We start from the raw sequence: 18989 nt of genomic DNA on the forward strand, positions 1-18989 counted from the left end.
CAGAGGAGATGAATGGAATTCCTATAGAAGTTGTTGGATCTGAGGGCTAGATTGCGGAAGCACTAGGCGATCATCATAGTACAGTTGATGCCCAATAAGCTTAAAATGCGGATGACTGTCGGGATCCAGAATCAAATCTTGGCAAATTTTCCTTAACTTAGTATCTTGTCGAATGACCTCCTCCCATTCTTCTCTTTTGGGAAAAAAAAAAAAAAAAACAGATAGGTAAGGCATGGTGCTCTATTGGCTCCTCTCGTCTGGATAAGGCATCTGCTGCCTTGTTTTCTAATCCTAGCTTATATTGTATTTCATAACTGAACCCCAGCAACTTGATAATCCATTTTTACTGTTCCTCCTTGAGTAAGCGCTGCTCATTCAAATAGCATAAACTGCATTGATCGATCCGAATGATGAAGTGTCTTCCTAGCAAATAGTGTTGCCATTTTTGTACAACTAATACAATGGCCATTAACTCCCTTTCGTACATTGATTTTAACCTCGATCGTGTAAAAAGTCCCTGACTGAGGAATGCAGTGGGTCTACCCTCCTGCATAAGAATAGCTCCAATTCCTTACCCCGAGGCATCTGTCTCAATAACAAATGTCTTATCGAAGTTAGGAATGGCTAAGATTGGTACAGTGGTTATCGCTCGTTTGAGTGCTTCGAAGGCTGTTTGAGACGATTCTGTCCATGCGAAGGCATCCTTGCGGAGAAGATTGGTCAGGGGGCGGTGCAATTTTACCATATTCACAGACGAACTTTCTGTAATAACCAGTCAGACCAAGAAAACCCCGAAGTGCCTTGACGTCTTTCGGGACAGGCCATTTTAGTATACTCTCCACCTTAGAAGGGTCAACTGCAACACCTTGGGCAAAAATAAAATGGCCCAAATAGTCCAACTGTACTTTGGCGAATTTGCATTTCTTCTTATTTACCACCAATTGATGTTTCAAAAGTATCTGAAAGGTAATTCGAAGATGATGTAAATGTGTTTCCATATTAGTACTATAGATTAAAATATCATAAAAAAACACCAATATGAATTTCTGCAAATAGGGTTTGAAGATGTCATTCATGAGTGCTTGGAAGGTGGACGGGGCATTTGACAACCCGAAAGGCATGACAAGGAACTCATAGTGTCCTTCGTGAGTTCGGAATGCTGTTTTGTGGGTGTCTTTATCCTTAACTTGGATTTGGTGTTATCCTGATTTGAGATCAAGTTTTGAGAATATGGTGGCTCCTCCCAGCTCATCGAACAACTTGTCTACGACTGGAATGTGGAACTTGCCAGGGATGGTGATCTTGTTGAGTGCCCGATAGTCAATGCAAAAGCGCCATCCTCCATCCTTCTTCCGTACTAATAAGACTGGGCTGGAGAACGGGTTGACACTTGGTTTGATAATCCTAGAAGCCATCATTTCCTGCACTATTTTTTCTATTTCGTTCTTCTAATAATATGGGTACCGGTAGGGCCAAACATTCGGTACTGGCGTGCCTTGTTTGATCCTGATGGCATGGTCTTTTGCCTTGATTTGGGGAAGTCCCTTCAAAGGTTCAAATAATGCCGAATGATCCTGTAACAGTTTGTTGACGGGGCTGTCTGCTTCTTACTTGTCTTCTTCTTGTACTTGTAGGTTCCTGAACTTCACTAAATATCCTTCCCCTCTATTTTGTAGTGTTTTGATCATGCCTTTGAATGACACCATCATCTTACTCAGTGAGGGATCCCCGGCGAGAGTTACTATTCTGCCATTCATATTAAACTTCATGATGGATTTTTTCTAGTCTGTCATGGTTTCTCCCAATGTTTCTAACCAAGCAATTCCCAAAATCACATCAGCGCTACTCATGTCAAAGGGGAAAAAATTTTGAACTACCGTGATATCCTGTAGCCTTAGACTCACCTCCTGGCACTCTCCCTAGCATCGTACATTAAACCCATCTCCCACTCGGACTCTGAAGGCTTTTGTTTGAACTATTGGAATTTTCAACATTTTAACAACTTCTTTGTTGATGAAATTATGTGAGGCTCCATTGTCAATGAGTACAATGACCTCCCTATTCTCGATTTTTCTTTTCAATTTCAACATTTTCGGACCCTATATCCCAATTACAGAACTGATTGAGAGTTCGACTGTGCTTGGGTCCTCTTCTTCATTTGGCTCTTCTGCCGCAATTATTTCATTCACCTTAGGGTCCTCTTCATCGACTAAATCTAGCTCACTGAGTGACCTAGATTGTGAAGTGGCTTTGTAGAGTGACCCAACTCGTGGAGTGTGAACAAGCTCGTAAAAGGGATTGACTCGTAGATTGGATCAACTCGTGGGGTGAACCTTTTTAAAAAAGGACTTTAATACAAGACCAACTGGATTCTAGTCGCGGCTGTTTTGAGGGAGCATCTGGGTTGAACCAAGGCTCTAGGCTATAACTGTGATGTGGGCCAACTGGAGTTAGACCAAGGGACTAGATCATTTAGTGATCACAATGTTACTGGGCCGTCAGGGGTCTAGTGTGACTTTTTTCCCATACAATAACCTAAGACTAGTTAGCCTTATATAAGAGATTTGACGGTCCAGATCCATACATATTAGGCAAAAGTTGAGCAGCATAGTAGCTTGGGTTAAAGTGTAAAAAATAGAAGTAGTCTGGGTTCAAGTGTAAGAAATAGAAACATAGACCAATACGATGCGTTTGTATATTCATCTGCTTCAACTGATTTGTATAAATATAGTATTCCTTGCACTAAAATCAATTAATGAAAAGATTCCCAAAGTTAGCTCAACTGTTTTTTTTTTTTTTTTCCTCAAATTCTTCATTATTGTTAAGTTTTTCTTTCAAATCCGCTCAAGACTCTTCATACTATCAAAGCTATCGACAGACGTCCATGGCTAATTTGAGTTATGGATCTTGAATTCTAGTTCAAAGGTAGTGAACGAGCAATCTGACAGTGCAAACACAATGAATTCAGTTGCTCATTCTTCTTTTCCAACTCTTTCAATCAAGCTGGGAGCAAATGTTTTTAACGAATAATCAAGAAACCTAACCCTAAGTATTTTGACTGGAAAAAAGACAGATCAATTTCTAGTAAGCCGGTTAATTTCATCCATTTTCGAATCTATGTTTAGACATGTTGCTAAGTGCACAAGTGCGTATGAAATTTGGGATACATTAGAATTGCATTTTCAATCTTTCTCAAAGACAAGAACACTACATTTGAGAAATTTATTGCAAAATACTAAGAGGGAGTCTATGAGTATTAATGAGTATATTCTGAGGATGAAAGAGTTAAGGGATGTGTTGGTAGCTAGGGGAGTTCAAATTAGAGATAAGGAGCTATCGTTGTATATTCTGGATGGTTTAGGTCCAAAGTTTGATGTTATGGTGGCTAATCTTGTGGCCAACAACAATATTGCCACTCTCCAAGAAGCTTAATTGCTTCTTCACAAACATGAGATGAGAATTGAGAAACAGAATAGTGTGTTATCAAACTTTAATGAGTTGATCTCTGCACTACTAGCTACAAAACAAGTCTTTACTGACACCACTATTACACCAAAATTTCAAATTCCTACTGTATCATAAATTTAGATGTCAGTTCTAGAGGAATTGCATTTCAGAATTCTGGTCCTTCGTCTGTGGGTCAAATAGTTGCATTTCAGAATCCTAACTCTTCACTTACAGTTCAACAAGGCAAGATGAATTTTCAACATCATGAAGTATATCCTCAACAACCTTCTAATGTAGTTATGTATACTGCTACATATCCTCACCTTGCCACTACTTAGTATTTTGCTCTTGGTGCTTTTCAATTTAACAAGAATGGAATGAGAGGTAAAGGTCGAGGCAGAGGGTATTTCAGGCCTAGGTTAGTCTGTCAAGTGTGTGGCAAGAATGGTCACTCAGCCTTACAATGCTATCATCATTTTGACCAGGAATATCAGGGGTTTATAAACTCAAACTATAACAATTACAACTCTCCTGCAGTTCAGCCAACACCTTTTCCATCTTCAATTAATAATGTTCAATCATATTCAGGGATTTCACATGACCCTGCTGTTCAAGCTCAAGCTCTTTTTACAGCAAATTTTTTGCCACCCAAGCATCCTTCAAATTCTTATGAGGGATTTCATGATTTTTCGTTTGTCGATGTGTCAAAAAACCCTTCACCAGACTACATTACTCCAAATTCCCAACCATATCCACCTGAGCATTATTCACCACCTCATAATGTCAACATGACCTCCACTAATAACTCAGCCTTGATGTCTGCTTCTTCTACACCTATATCATCAAGTGCTACTACTTAAGACATTGCTACACTACAAACTCTTATAGATAAGTTCTAGTATACGGATTCTGGCATTTTGAATCATGTGACTACAGATGCTACTAATAGGTGATGAAGTCCAATTACCAAGGAGAATCCCAAGTGCAAGTTGGTAATGGTTAGTCCATTCATATCACTCACATAGGTATGCTATTATTGCCTTCTACTGATTCTAATAGAATTTTACAGCTTCACAATATTCTGTGCATTCCACGTATTGCTAAAAATCTGTTGAGCATATCTCAAATCACTAAGGATAACCATGTGATAGTTGAGTTTCATGTTGTCCATTGTTTGATAAAGGATAAACACAGCAAGGTTGTTCTTATTCAAGGGACAATAAACAATGGTCTCTATCAACTTACCTTGCCAACCATTGGTTTCTCTCGTGCTGGTTCTCAAATAAAGTCTGCATTTCATGTTTCTAGCTCTACCTCAGCTCCTAATTCTCATGCAACTAGTTCACCCAAAGCTAATAAAGAGCACTCCTCAGATAGTATTTTAGGCTTTGACCTTGAATGTACTTCAGCTGATAAATCTTTGCTTAATGTGCCATCTAGTAATGTTTTTCTGTGGCGTGCTAGATTAGGCCACCCTATATTAAGATTCTAAAGAATGTACTTGAAAAGTTGCATGTAAGAAGATCTAGTACTAGAAATAAAAAAAATTTTATGTGAAGCCTGTCAATTTGGCAAACTACAGCAATGCAAGTTTCCTATTTCTACTTCCAGAGCCCAAAAACCTTTAGAAATAATCTATTCTGATTTGTGGAGTCCTACCCCTATTATGTCCACTGAAGGGTATAGGTATTATGTTATATTTGTCGATGATATTAGTAGATACACTTGGATCTATCCTCTAAAGCTTAAATCTGAAGTTCTTGGTGTTTTTACTTAGTTTCCTTGTTTTAAAGTTCTTGGTGTTTTTACTTAGTTTCCTTGTTTTGTGGAAAAACAATTGGATGCAAAACTGAAATGCTTACAAACAGAATCGAGAGGGGAATTTCAACCCTTTACTGGTTATTTGGAGAAACATAGAGTTATGTTTAGGCACCATTGTCCATATCTTCACTGGAAAAATGGTAGAGTAGAAAGAAAACACAGAGCCATTACTAAATTTGGGTTGTCTCTTCTAGCTTATGCGACTATGCCTTTGAAATTCTAGTGGTCAGCCTTTAGTACAACTGTGTATTTACTAAATAGGCTTCCTTCAGCAGCTATTGAATTTGTATCTCCCTTTGAAACTCTATTTAAACATTAACCAACTTATTTTGATCTTAAAGTGTTCGGCTATGGTTGTTATCCATTTCTCAGACCTTACCAAAAGAATAAGCTGTCTTTCCACACAAAAAAATGTGTTTTCTTGGGTTATAGCCTTGCTCATAAAGGCTATAGGTACATGAACTTTTTTGGGAGAATGTATGTTGTTAAACAAGTACGACTTAATGAGACAAATTTTCCATTCAAATTTGGTTTCCAACCTGACTTGTCTTCTACTTCCTCGCCTAAATTTTGTGAGATTACTAAGTGCTGGATATTGCCACAACTTTCACCATAATTTGAGTCTTCAGTGCTAGCTTCTGAACCTCTCCCGAATGCAACCAATAATGAAGTAAATTCTCCTGCAGAGTCTACTCAGGATTGTCATTTGTCCTCTCCACAAGCAGACCCTACCAATGATATTCCTGGGAATTACAGTCCCAACTTGCCTTCTCTTGAAAATGTTTTTGAAGTGTCCATTTCAACACAAACAAATTCTGGAATTCAGCTTGAAGTAGTCCTTCCCATGGCTCTCCTATGTGTCATACCATTGTTACTAGTAGGACTGAAAATATCCATCCAATGGTTACTAGATCTAAGGGTTGTGTCTCAACAACTATACCTCAGGCACTTCTCACCACACATACCATTCTGCCTGAACCACCATCTGTTGCTGAACCTTTAAAAACACTAGAGTGGAAAACAACTATGGAGGCTGAGTATCAAGCTCTTTTGAAAAATCAAACCTGGAAATCAGTTCTTTATGCTGATAGAATGAATGTAGTTGGTAGCAAGTGGGTATTTAAAACTAAACAGAACTCAGATGACTCCCTCTCTAAGTACAAAGCTCGGTTGGTAGCCAACGGGTTTATGGTCTTGACTACTTTGAGACCTTTTCTCTAGTAATTAAGGTAGCAACCATCAGAGTTATGCTGTCTTTAGTTGTGTATAATCAGTGGGAAGTGCAGCAACTAGATGTGATAATGCATTCCTCAATGGAGAGTTCACAGAAAAGGTATTTATGATGCCACCATAAGGTTTTTTTATTTTTCTCAAACTAGATAGGTTTGTCAGTTGCATAAGGCTTTGTATGGGCTCAAACAAGCTCTAAGAGCTTGGTTTGAGAAGCTGAAAAATGTTCTGTTGAGTTGAGGATTCCAAAATTCAATCTCTGATGTAAGTTTGTTTTCTACAAAAAAAAAAGTATTGTGTAGTCTATCTACCAATGTATGTAGATGATATCTTAGCAATAGGAAATAATTCTCACTTGGTTGCTCAAATAATGGCAGATCTGAATACACAATTTGCCTTAAAAATTCTTGGTCCTATAAACTACTTTCTTGGCTTTGAGGTTAAAAGAAATTAGAAGGGTTTGCTATTAACACAAAGTAAACATGCTCAAGATCTCTCGATAAGAGCTGGTATGAATGACTTTAAGCCTTATGCTACTCCTATGGCTACTGGAACTAAACTGGGAAAAAAGATAGTGATCAGTTTGATCAACCATCATTATACAAGAGTACCATGAAGGGCTGCAATACTAACACTGTCTAGGCTTGATATTGCCTTTGCTGTGAACAAATTAAGTCAATTCCTTCAGTAGCCTACTGTTAATCATTGGATAACATGCAAGAGAGTTCTTAGATATGTAAAGGGAACTCTAAATCATGGTCTTTTATTCACTAAAAAAGAGCATTTTATGTTGGAAGCCTATGCTGATGCAAAGTGGGCTAGTGATGTAAATGATAGATAATCTACAAGTGGTTATGTTGTGTTTGTTGGAGGAAATCTAGTTCAGTGGAGTTCAAAGAAACAAAAGGTAGTCTCTTTATCGTCTATAGAGGCAGAATATAGGTCCTTAAGTTAGGTGTCTATAGAACTTGTATGGATCCGAAATTTGTTTGAAGAAATTGGCATTGTTGTGAATGGTTGCCCAATTATTTGATATGACAACATGAGTGGTGGAGCATTGTCTTCAAACGTTGTTTTTCATGCTAAAACCAAGCACATAGAAATTGATGTGCAATACGTGAGATCTTGTTGCAAAGAAAAGCTTAAGTGTGCAATAAGTGGCTTCTAAGTACCAAGTGGCAAACATCTTAACCAAAGCTCTACCTGGAAATCAATTTATTACTTGAAAGAGAAACTAACTGTTACATCTTCTTTATCTGATTAAACTTCTTTATATGATTAAACGGTTACTTGTAAATGCAGATTCTAGTTAATTCCTGTTGTTCTGTGATAATGAAGCTGAGTTTTCTATCGCCAAAAATGCAGCTGTTGTGTTATGTTTGTAAGTTAAGCTATTGTGAAGTATTGCCCTGTGATAATGAAGCTGAGTTTTTCTATCGCCAAAATGGAGCGGTTGGGTTATGTTTGTAAGTTAAGCAGTTGTGAAGTATTGCTCTGTGATAATGAAGCTGAGTTTTTCTATCACCAAAATGGAGCTATTGTGTTATGTTTGTAAGTTAAGCTGTTGTGAAGTATTACTCTGTGATAATGAAGCTGAGTTTTTCTGTTGCAAAAATGGAACTGTTATGTTGTGTTTCTCTTCTTTGTTATGTTTGTAAGAAGAGCTGATGTGTATTATTGTTGTACTCTAGCTGAGGTTTGCCAAATGAAGTTGTTATGTGTTGCTGCTATGTTTAGTTGAGGCATGCAAGAATGGCATTGCTATGTATGGTTGCTGTATGTGGGGTAAATGGATTACTGGTCTTAATTGTAGAAGAAGACTTGGATAAATAACAAGAGCTATTTTGCTTTATGGGAAATATGTCAAGCAAAAAGCTAAAGGCAGTGAAGATGGTTTTGTTTGCGGGGAAATATTAGGAAAAGTTAAGATCAAGAGATGTTTTGCGTAAGGAGAAATATTAGGCAAAAGCTAAGTAAGATCAAGAGATGTTTTTCTTAAGGGGAAATATTAGGCGAAACTTGAGTAGTATAGTAGACTAGGTTAAAGTGTAAAGAATAAAAGTAGTCTAGGTTAATGTGTAAGAAATAGAAACTTAGGCCAATAGAGTGCGTTTTTGTATTCATCTGCTTCAACTGATTTGTATAAACACAGTATTCCTTGTACTAAAATCAGTTATTGAAAAGATCCCAAAGTTAGCTCAACTTTTTTTTTTTTTTCCTCTGAAATTCTTCATTATTGTTAAGTTTTTCTTTCAAACCCGCTCAAGAATCTTCAATACATATCCATTAAGATGGATAGTTATGATTAATTATACAAGCAATAGAATCCTAGTCTTATTCTATTGCCTATTGGGTGAAGGATCATTTTGGAAGCTTTTGGAAAGATTCTTTGACATATTCTCTTATGCTCTTGGGTCAAGTGAGGGTCAAGCCTCTTGAATGAATATTAGGCCTCATATGGACTTGGGCATAGGTAGAACGTGACATTATTCCCCATCTAATTATGCGATGCCCTCTGGCGATGCCCTCTCATGAAGCCGCACCGTGAAACTCCTGAATCTTGCTCTCGACCTGTCACAATGCATGTTTGGGTTCCCAACTAATTTCACAATCCGCTAAACTCTTCCACTTCACTTGATACTCACCACTCAAGTTATAATTTTGCTATCAAATGAACTAGTTTCTACATACATCCTACGCCACCAACTAGTAGCAAGGTCATGCAAATAAAAAGTACCTAAATACCTTTTCCTTTTCATTGAGCAGCTTGATTGCATCAAAGTAGCATTCCATGTGCCAAAGGAAATTGTGCAGCTCCTTCGCATCTTGCTTCCCAGTAAACTCTTTTGATTTAGGACTTTCAACACGTGGTACTGCAACTATAGACGAAGACATGACTGGTCCCACTACTATTGCCTTCTTGTAAATAGCTCAGTCTATTTTCATCTCTTTTAAGCCCAATATCACCTCCTCAACTTGCTTTTGATACTTGGTCATTCCCTTGAACATCTTCGCTTCAAAAGCTTTGATAAACTTGTTGTTTACCTTACGGCTTTCTATGATACTTCTCTCAACAGCATCAAAGATGGAATCTCCTAACTTTTCCAATTTTCCATCAATTTCCTCCACATACTGACCTAGGTTGTCTAGTTTTTCAGCATGTGCTACAAAAGCCAACTCCGATTTAGCCATCTTGACTTCTAAGGTTTTGACTACGTGATATTTCGAACGGCCACGAGTTTTTTTCCCTTGCTTGTGAGTATCCTCTTACTCCAGACCAACATCACTCAAGTTACCCTCACTTCCTGCCATTGTTCCCTTCTTTGAGATCTGATCTGAAAACCAATGCTCTGATATAAACCTTCACGACCCTAAAAGAATTATGCGGTCTTAGTGTGCAAACAAAAGATCTGACACAAGTAAGCGTAAATAACCTACAAACTCTCAAAGAAATAATAAGAACATAAAAAACATGAAAAAGGGATATGGAGAAAAAAAATAAATAAATAAAACTCAATTTTATAAGGCAAGTAGAGGCACCATTTATATCTATTATGTTTTTTTTTTTTTTTTTTTTTCTTTTAGTGCATTTCTACCATTAAGAATTTGTTCAGAATTAAAAGAAAACTCAGATATCTGTTGCAAAAGTCCCCATAATATTCAGATATCTGTTGCAAAAGTCCCCATAGTATAGACATTCTTAAGTAGAGTCACAACGATTAACATTGCGTATTAGTCAAGGGCCTAAAGGAAGATATATTTAAAGATCAATAAATCCAAACAAGAGGGGACATGGTTGGGTTTTATTCAAAGGTTCAGGTTTACTTAAGCATTCTCAAAACCTGAGGGGAGGTGCTTCACTTGAAAAAAGAAACTATAGGGTCGTTTGTTTAATTATTTTTTACTATCCTATCCCTATCCTATCCAAAACACACGTTTGTTTTCCTATTCTGAAAATCCTATTTTATTTTACTTAATTATTTTTAAACCCCTAGGTTTGTTAAATAAACCCTAAACACCAAAAAAAAAAAAAAAAAAAAAAACAAATTGGGTGTGTTTGTTTGGTTATTTGGAATATTATTAGTAGGTAGAATTGGGTGATTATTATGAAGTAGAATTTAAAAATTAACAAAAAAAAACCCCTTAGGTTTGCTAATTTAACTAACCACCCCAATATATAATTTTTTTTGTAAAATGACAAAACCACCCCCACCCACTTACAGTTGCCAGAGCCCGGCCACCACCGTCGAAATCTGGTGTTACGGCACAAAACCAGCCAGTAGTGCACCATTGTGACAGATTCTAGCCACCACTGACGGTGGTTGCCCGATTCTGGCAACTATGGGTGGGGGTGTTTTTGTTAATTTATAAATTTTTTTGTTGGGGGTGTTTTTGTCAATTAACAAACCTACGGGGTTTAAAAAGTTTCTTAATTTAGGATATGATTTTGAAAATAGGAAACGAATGTGATTGTATTTGGAATAGGGACAGGATAGTGGTGAAATAATGAAACAAACGTAGCCTTATTAGAAATTGACAAAAACACCCTCACCCACCCACATTTGTCAAATTCCGGCCACCACCACTAGCAGGTTTAGCAATTGTCTTTATTGCAATATACACTAGTGCAAATGGAAGGGCACTTATCAACACAGTCGGCGTTCTGAGAACATTGAGCTGTAGCTTTATTCGAAAATAACAATTCTTTCGGACGTTGGTTTTGCACTGGCTTAACCTCTATTTCTGCTAATTCCCTTAATATTGCTCCATGAAGAAAACCTGCTACGAATTTGCTATTGAAATCTGATAATAAACGTAACTTACAATAAATTGAAGTTAAACAGATAGATTCTTACCAGAAAGAATAATTATGAAGACCACCAAGAAAGACAAGTTTAGGGAAGCTCTCTCCATTACTGCTAACTCTTTCGTGTCTGATAAAATGGATTCTGTAAAAGGATTTTTGACAATGGCGTAGTGAGAGAGTAGCGGCTCCAATTTATAGGGAAGGTGGCATGCGAAAATCATAGTGTTGGATCAGGGCAAATTTAATTATGATTCCAAATGTCGTGAAGGGACAGAAAAGTTTTCCAAAACACTCAAGATTTTTCGTGATCATATTTAGCTATGAAAGGAAGAAGTTACACTCTTGAATTTTAAGAAATTTTGTTTTATATATGGGAAATATAAAGGCTGTAAAATGTTGGGACAGACTAGTTTCCAAATGTGCTTTGTTATTGTATATCAAGTCACCGAAATTTATGATAATTGTTAGATATTTAAGTAATATATTATACTCTTTTGTGTAAATGAAATGTTGATTTGAAATGATGCAGCAATAAGTGTATTATTAATTAGGGGTGCTCTTTTTCAAAATAGTGTATAAGAAATACAAAGTTTTTCAAATTACAAAGAAAAGTCACAACTAAACACCCATTACTCTTAAATTTAACCCCCCAAAAAAATGACCCTTCTAATTATGAAAATTAAAAACTGTCCATGATATTGACAAAAATCGACATTAACAACAATATTGTTGGCAGACAATACTACATTTACATTTCAATCTCACAAACTTTTTCTTACAATCTGAACGTAATTGCTCGTAAATAGATCATACCCATTTGCTATGGATCTTGCCAGTCCAATTGAGAGCTGACTATTTTAACTGATAAATTAATTATTTAGTCCCAAATCAGCTACTATTGTAAACACAACCTGAATTAATCCTCTGGTATATGAGGGTAAGTAGACAGATTCTGGGCCTAGCTCAGTTTCAATTCCTATCTCCTGCATCACATTTGTATACATGTTTCTGGGAAGTTAAGTCAATGAAAGTTGCTTAATCCAAAATCACAATAGTTATTCAGGCGTTGAGGAGATGGATTGGTTCATTTTACCATATAATATACATAAAAGAAATGAATTGTCGTCAGATGAAAACGCAGAAGGTAAACTAGATTTAAGTAAGAACATGAGAGGCATTCATTAGAGATGGCAAACAAAGCACACAATTTAAGCTAACACAACCATCCAACCAAAAATACACAACAAAGTTTCAACCTTTTTTATTCAGGTGATTTTCTCGTAAATTCATTGATCACTCTTAAGCCCACGGACTAAACTTATATTCAACATCATATCATATATTTATTGTAGTCCACGGCCAGGCACTTCATGCTTGGAGACCGATTACACCTGCAATGACACAAGCAAAATTAGTTGGCGATCACTACTACAAATCCCATCTTGATTATATTATCAGAAGTGCAAACTAAAGGATCCCGAGCTACTGATAGAGTTACGCAGAGTGAAAGATTGCAAACAATTTTGTTTGATGCTTCTAAGCTCGTGAATAAGATTACTAACCGCAAGCTACTCTGCCACCAGCATTTCCAGTGGATTTGCTCAGCTCATGCCCACCTGGATACAAAAAGCATTTGTAAACAAATTACAAGTTTGAGGAGGAAACATGATTAGCCAGATGTTTTTATAGCTTATCATGGAGAAGTCCATGCATATTTGAATGTCAATTTTCAGGAAGTTGGGAGTTAAGTCAACCAGATGTTACCATGCAGAGACCCAAAACATGAACAGAATCTCTGAGGTTTTTAAACTTTACAGAAACACCAAACAGCACACTATTACCTCCTTTATTTACTTGAGGGGAAACAAGATTTACTCATCACAAATTTTGAAATATTTGACACCAAACTTAATCTTAGACATTTGATTATAGCCCTGAGATTAGCATGCTTTCCTAATACAAATCAGCATTAAAAATATATCAATATGAATAAGAGTCTCGTAAGTTAAAAATTTTAATATTACCCTTGCCAAGATCATCAGGATCTGCATGGACAACAACGGCCCTTCCAACAATTGAATTTGGTCCAGTAAGAGGAATCTGCAAACATATAAGCACGTTAGAAGAGAATAAAGGTGTACTGGAGTTGCGTCCATAAATGTAAGGAAAGAAACAAAACATAGACTAATGACCAAGAGATCAAAAAATACCTGCTTGTCAACAATTGTGAAACTAACTGTGCCTGAAACAAACATAAAAACCAGAAAGTGTTAATGACACAACAATCTAACCAACAATAAAATGAAAAATGTAAATTCATACATAGCACAAGCCTACATAACAGTATGACTATCAGAAAACGAAATAAAATGGTTCAGAGAGCAAAACAGATAACAAGAGGAAGTAAAATGAAAACAATGATCAGAAGAAAAAGAAAGAGAAAAAGCATAACAAGTTTCAATTCCTGATAAACTATAGTTAGTTCAATTTCTTAGATCTCAACAGATAGTTAATATCATGGTATGTGGAATAAATGCATACCATCATCACCAACATTGACATTTCCTAGATCACCAGCATGACGATTCTCATCCTCTGGGGCACCATGCTCTTTGCCAGCAGGATTAAAATGAGGTCCTGCAAAATGATAAGCGATAACGAATACAAAAAATAAAGTCATTCAATAGAAACAATATTGCAATTTATTACCACCCAATCCTTGAACTCATGAAGCATTTAAAGTAAATATTCTAGCCAATGGACAATACCAGTTGACATGCAACCATTTGTGGTGTCCCCAAGAGCGTGAACATGGAATCCATGAAGCCCAGGCTTAAGGCCAGAAACAGTTCCAGTTACAGTAGTTGGTGCTGGAAAACAAATAATATGATTACTTTCGACATGAAAAAGATCAACTTTAAGACAAATTAATCAGCAATTAAACTACCATCTCCTTCCTGGGCAAAATGGACAGTTCCCTTGACACCCTCACTGCTGCTAAGTACGGCGACAGCTTTCACCATTGTTGTATGTGATCTAAAGAATACAAATATTAAATTTGCCAGTGTATTGTCAAAGTACAGTAATAACCACCACATAATAGTAGTGGCAACAACAGTAGACAGAAAAAAAACACATTGCATAATACATGACATAAATAAAACACATTGCACAATACATGAAATAAATGACAGCCCATCAAGACTAATTATTACTGAAGCACATATAGCAGCAAACAGGTCCACCAACATATCACGCCCAAAGACACCAAGATAATTTTGGAAACCATAGAACTGCCAAAAGCTACAGGCACATAGAACAATCTCCCCTTTATGTGACTGTCATCATTAAAACACAGATTCAAGTAGCATCATTTTCTATCAAAAAGATACTGGATTATAGCTTTAAATAGCTTCATTTTTCATGATTTAGAGATTTTTTTTTTAATAATCTTTTCCCAATTGAACTAATAAGAAGCAACGGTGCAAACAACTGACATGATTAGGACATTAAAACTGAAACAAGCATTCTGATTGGAAAAGCTAGCATCTCTGATTGAATTTCTTAGCAGACACTTGCAAGAAAAAGTACTATGAAACTGAAAAGTACACCATATATATTTGGAAAAGTAGAAATATCAAGTATCAACTGTATCAAAAGTCAACAATCGAGGAGTCAAAAAATATTTGTCCAATCACTTACTATCAGCTAGGAAAGCATAGCAAATGTGCATAATAGATTACCAAAAAGTTAAAAATTAAAGAGCACGATATTCATACATCGTTATTCAAAATAATGCTATCATTTTTTAATATGATCAAAATGGCATAAGCTTAAACCACTCTTGCTTAAAACTTAAAGCAAAGGACTGCTGCAAGAGACTCAACACTAGCAATCAAAATTAGAATAATACAATTTACACATCTACCATTCAGATTGGTTCTCTAGGCGGGTTTAAGAATTTCACGGTTATCTTAAAAAACGAAAAACAAAATTCACAGTCAACGTGACAAAACTTACCTTCAGCAAAATTAAACTGATGAGATCTGAGAATAAACAGTAAACCCAAAAACATACACAACAAAACAATAAAATCTACAAGTCAAGCCCAGATCTTTAAGACAAAAATCAAGAGATCAACATAGACTTCATTAAATTCCAAACAAATAAAAAACATATTGATCAAATCAAATAGCTGTTTAACTAAAAAAATTGTGACAGTAGGATAAGAAGTCAAAGAGAAAGAAATAAGAAGAATACCTCAGAACACCCCGGGGAGAATAATTCAAAGTGATGGTATGGAGAGACTGAAGGAGTGAATGAGTAATGAGTGAGTGGTTGGCCGATTGGGATTCTACCGTTTTTAAGAGTGTAGGTGTGTGATGTGTGAACAAGACGAAACGACGTCATTTTCATAAAATAGCCAATTTGGGTCAATTTTATAAAAATAGCCATGGAAATAAAAGCCTTGCCAGCCAATATTACCCTTAATTATAAAAATAAATAAATATTGTTGTAATCTAAACAAATTCCAAGTAAAAATAAATGATTAATTTTATGAATAAATACTATAAGGATGAGTTTGGGGTTATGATATTACTTGTCTTTAAGCTATCAATAAAAAAGTATTTAATAAAACAATTTCAAAGTGATTATGTTCAAAATTGACTATGAAATAATCATAAATGACCTATTTTATAAAAAAAAATTTAAAAATTGGATTTTTTGGTTTTTAGGATTCGCCTTTTAGTGGTGATTAAAATAAAAAACAAAAACACTTTAAAAATAACTTAAATTCTATTGTTTTGTGAATTATTATGTGAAAAAAATATTAATTATACACCTGAGAGAAACTATTAAATATTTTTCTTCACTTAGTATTTTTTTAGAGAAATATATATATTAAAAATAAACCTCTAAGGGATGTTTTTGGTAATTTGAAGAGGGTCTTTTAAAATTTTCTTCTAAAAAAAAAAAAAAAAATATTCATATTTAGAAGCTTTCTTAAGTCGCTTCAAGTAAATCTTCCGATTATGGTCATTTTAATAAATCTATAAAAAAAATGGTCATATTTGAGAAATGAGCCAATATCTTTTGTCAGTTAGTAATAGAATCTTCTAGGCTCTACCGTTCTAGCATTCTATTGGCCTTCACAGCTTCACCTACCTACCCCCGTTTTGTAGTAATCAATGAAAATTAACAGTCTCACCTTACCAATGGGAATCAACGGTTTTATTGGGCCTGGATTTGGGTGTTCGGATTTTGTGCTGGGCTCAACATATGGGCCTCCTTTAGCCCAATGATTGTTCATTCAGAATAATAAATTTTGTTATATTTTTATTAATCTATAAAACTATAAATAATTTATTTTACCGATCACCATTAAAATAAATGACAAATTTTAAATTATTTTTCATGGAGAACTTTTTTTTTTAACCAAGCAGATTATTTTTATAAAAATATTTATAAATTTAATTTATTAAAATCGACCAAAATATATATTGATATAATTTGCAGTCTGATTTNAATCTTCTTTTACCTACTCTTTGCCTCAGTCAATTTTGTGGTTTCTTGACTTGGGAAAGCTTCATTCACCTCTGTTGAGGCTTGGCCTAATATTTAGCTGGAACCTACTAATTTGGAAAATTGGTAAATATCGTGCGAATGCATTAAACATGCAATAGATGATCTAGTTTACATAATGAATCAATTACGTTTTTATTTGATAATGTCCTGTATATGTTGGTTATTTGGTCTGTGGATTATATTGGAGTGGTTGAGATTTTTTGCATACATGTTTAAGAGTTACTCCCTAAATAAACCTTTTATGAATGGTTCTAAACTTACCAAATACAATGTTCTGTATTTATAGGCCGAAATGATTACAGAAATGGAGGTAACCGAGATGGGCATCCAAGTGGGCTTCCACGGCCATATGGTGGTCGTGGGCGTGGTCGAGGTTCATACAACAACAGAGGAAATAATTCTGGCAATGATAGGCAGGATTCTAGTTACGATACTCCCAAGTGGGATTCAGGCACCAAGAGTGGGGATGATGGGTGGAACAGTTTTCCTGGTGCTAGAGTTCAAAATCCAGCTGGCAGGGAATCTTTCCCAGGTGGTTGGGGCAGTGGTGGAAGTGGAAGTGGTGGTGGGGGTAGCAGTGGTTGGGGTGGTGGTAGTGGTGGTGGTGGTGGTGGGGGTAACAGTGGTTGGGGTGGAGGTAGTGGTGGTGGTGGTGGTGACAATGCTGGCTGGGGAAGTGGTGGCACAGACAACAAAGATTCTGGATGGGGCAGTTCTTCCAAGAAAAGTTCAGACAATGGTTGGTCTGAAGGAGGTGGTGGTGGTGGTTGGTAAAGCTGTCAACTCTGACACTATCTCCATATCTAACTCCAATTTCAATCTTTTAATGTAATTTAGAAGCCATAGTTTAGAATGGTAGCTTTTTATTCTCAGTTCATGTTTCTATCCTTTATTTTCTCATTTCTTTTTGGGGTATGAAACACTGATGTAAAGGCATTTGCTATGTGCCCTGTATATGTATTTAAATTATTGTGAACACATTAGCAGAAGTGCCTTTCTTTTTTACTTTAGGAAAATGCTACTTCCTGGTTATAGGAGCTTAAATTAATTTTAATCTTTTCTAACCATTTGCTATTGCCACCACCATTGAACCATCTATAGTTATTTTTCCATATAAAATCTATTACAATCTCAAATAAATAAATAAAACATAATTAATTAATTACTGCATTTCATTTATCTTCCCATTAAGTTCCAAAATGAAAATCTTACACTGAGGAAAAGAAAGAAACATTAACCAAAACAAATGAAAATAAATATTATCTTTTTACCTAAGAGGCTAATACCATTGTTTTAAAAGCCGGACCGGAGGGCAACCCACTCTGTTGCTCGGGTCACGGTAGACCGTCGGTTGGACATGTGACATCATCACACATTATAATGATGTTAGCATATTTTTAAAAGAAAACTTTTTTTTTTTTTTTTTTTTAGATTTCTATTTTTTAATAAGACAATAACAATTTAATTACTGTCAAACATGATTCAAAGTTTAAATTCAACAATAATCTTAACATAATTTAACAACAATCCAAAGTTCAAATCTAAACATAATGTTGTATTTACATATTAAATGATAAAATACATAATAAGTAAGAATATAATTCTCATATTAGACACCATTGAACATAAAGGTAATCAAATTATAATTTGATAATGAAATTTCTGAATCAAGGTCAAAGAATATAACCAAAATATGGCAGGGACAACATTCCAAAATCAAATATACTCGTAAGGTGGGATTTACAATAAAAAGAATAATGATTTCATTCAATAAAATGTATGAACAATTAAAATACAACACTTTAGCATACACACGGGATTGGGAAAATCATGTTGACAAAAATTGTTGGTTTACAGTTTACAAACTAAATTTTATCTGCACCTTTGCCGTGAAAAACTAGGGGATCTTGTTGGTTGTGCACCTCTGTAATTTCTACTGGTAGAATCCATTGGTCCGTAGTGTCTGCTTGAAGCACCCATTGAACCTTGGAAGGACGTGTATGAGGCTTTAGCTGATTCTGGCAAAGAGTCCATTGGAATCGACACCACCAAGCATGCAACCAAGAACTACAATACACAAACCTCAACTACTTAATCT

General features: G+C 35.6%; 1 protein-coding gene across 2 annotated transcripts; it reads right to left on the reverse strand.

The window, feature by feature from the left end:
* Positions 1-12501: 12501 nt before the first annotated feature.
* Positions 12502-15656, reverse strand: LOC116117328 (superoxide dismutase [Cu-Zn] 1). Of its 2 annotated transcripts, XM_031403371.1 has the most exons (9): positions 15566-15602; positions 15326-15351; positions 14253-14341; positions 14074-14175; positions 13847-13942; positions 13516-13547; positions 13330-13405; positions 12868-12921; positions 12502-12696 (listed from the first exon to the last, which is right to left on the reverse strand). In XM_031403371.1, exons 3-9 carry the CDS (start codon positions 14326-14328, stop codon positions 12674-12676), a joined length of 459 nt encoding a protein of 152 aa, XP_031259231.1. In that variant the 5' UTR covers positions 14329-14341; positions 15326-15351; positions 15566-15602; the 3' UTR covers positions 12502-12673. The 2 variants fall into 2 exon arrangements, with proteins under 2 accessions (XP_031259231.1, XP_031259230.1); XM_031403370.1 differs by lacking the exon at positions 15326-15351 and having other exon boundaries at positions 15566-15656.
* Between the last annotated feature and the right edge of the window lie 3333 nt (positions 15657-18989).

Source organism: Pistacia vera, unplaced genomic scaffold (genome assembly GCF_008641045.1).
Source record: "Pistacia vera cultivar Batoury unplaced genomic scaffold, PisVer_v2 Contig804, whole genome shotgun sequence".
NCBI lineage: Eukaryota > Viridiplantae > Streptophyta > Magnoliopsida > Sapindales > Anacardiaceae > Pistacia > Pistacia vera.

Coding starts and splice junctions, on each gene's coding strand:
- LOC116117328 (XM_031403370.1), bottom strand. CDS start 14,328: ATGGTGAAAGCTGTCGCCGTACTTAGCAGCAGTGAGGGTGTCAAGGGA. Junction 14,176..14,252: donor TTTTGCCCAGGAAGGAGATG/GTAGTTTAATTG, acceptor TTTGTTTTCCAG/CACCAACTACTGTAACTGGA. Junction 12,697..12,867: donor TGGTGGCAGAGTAGCTTGCG/GTTAGTAATCTT, acceptor GTGTCATTGCAG/GTGTAATCGGTCTCCAAGCA.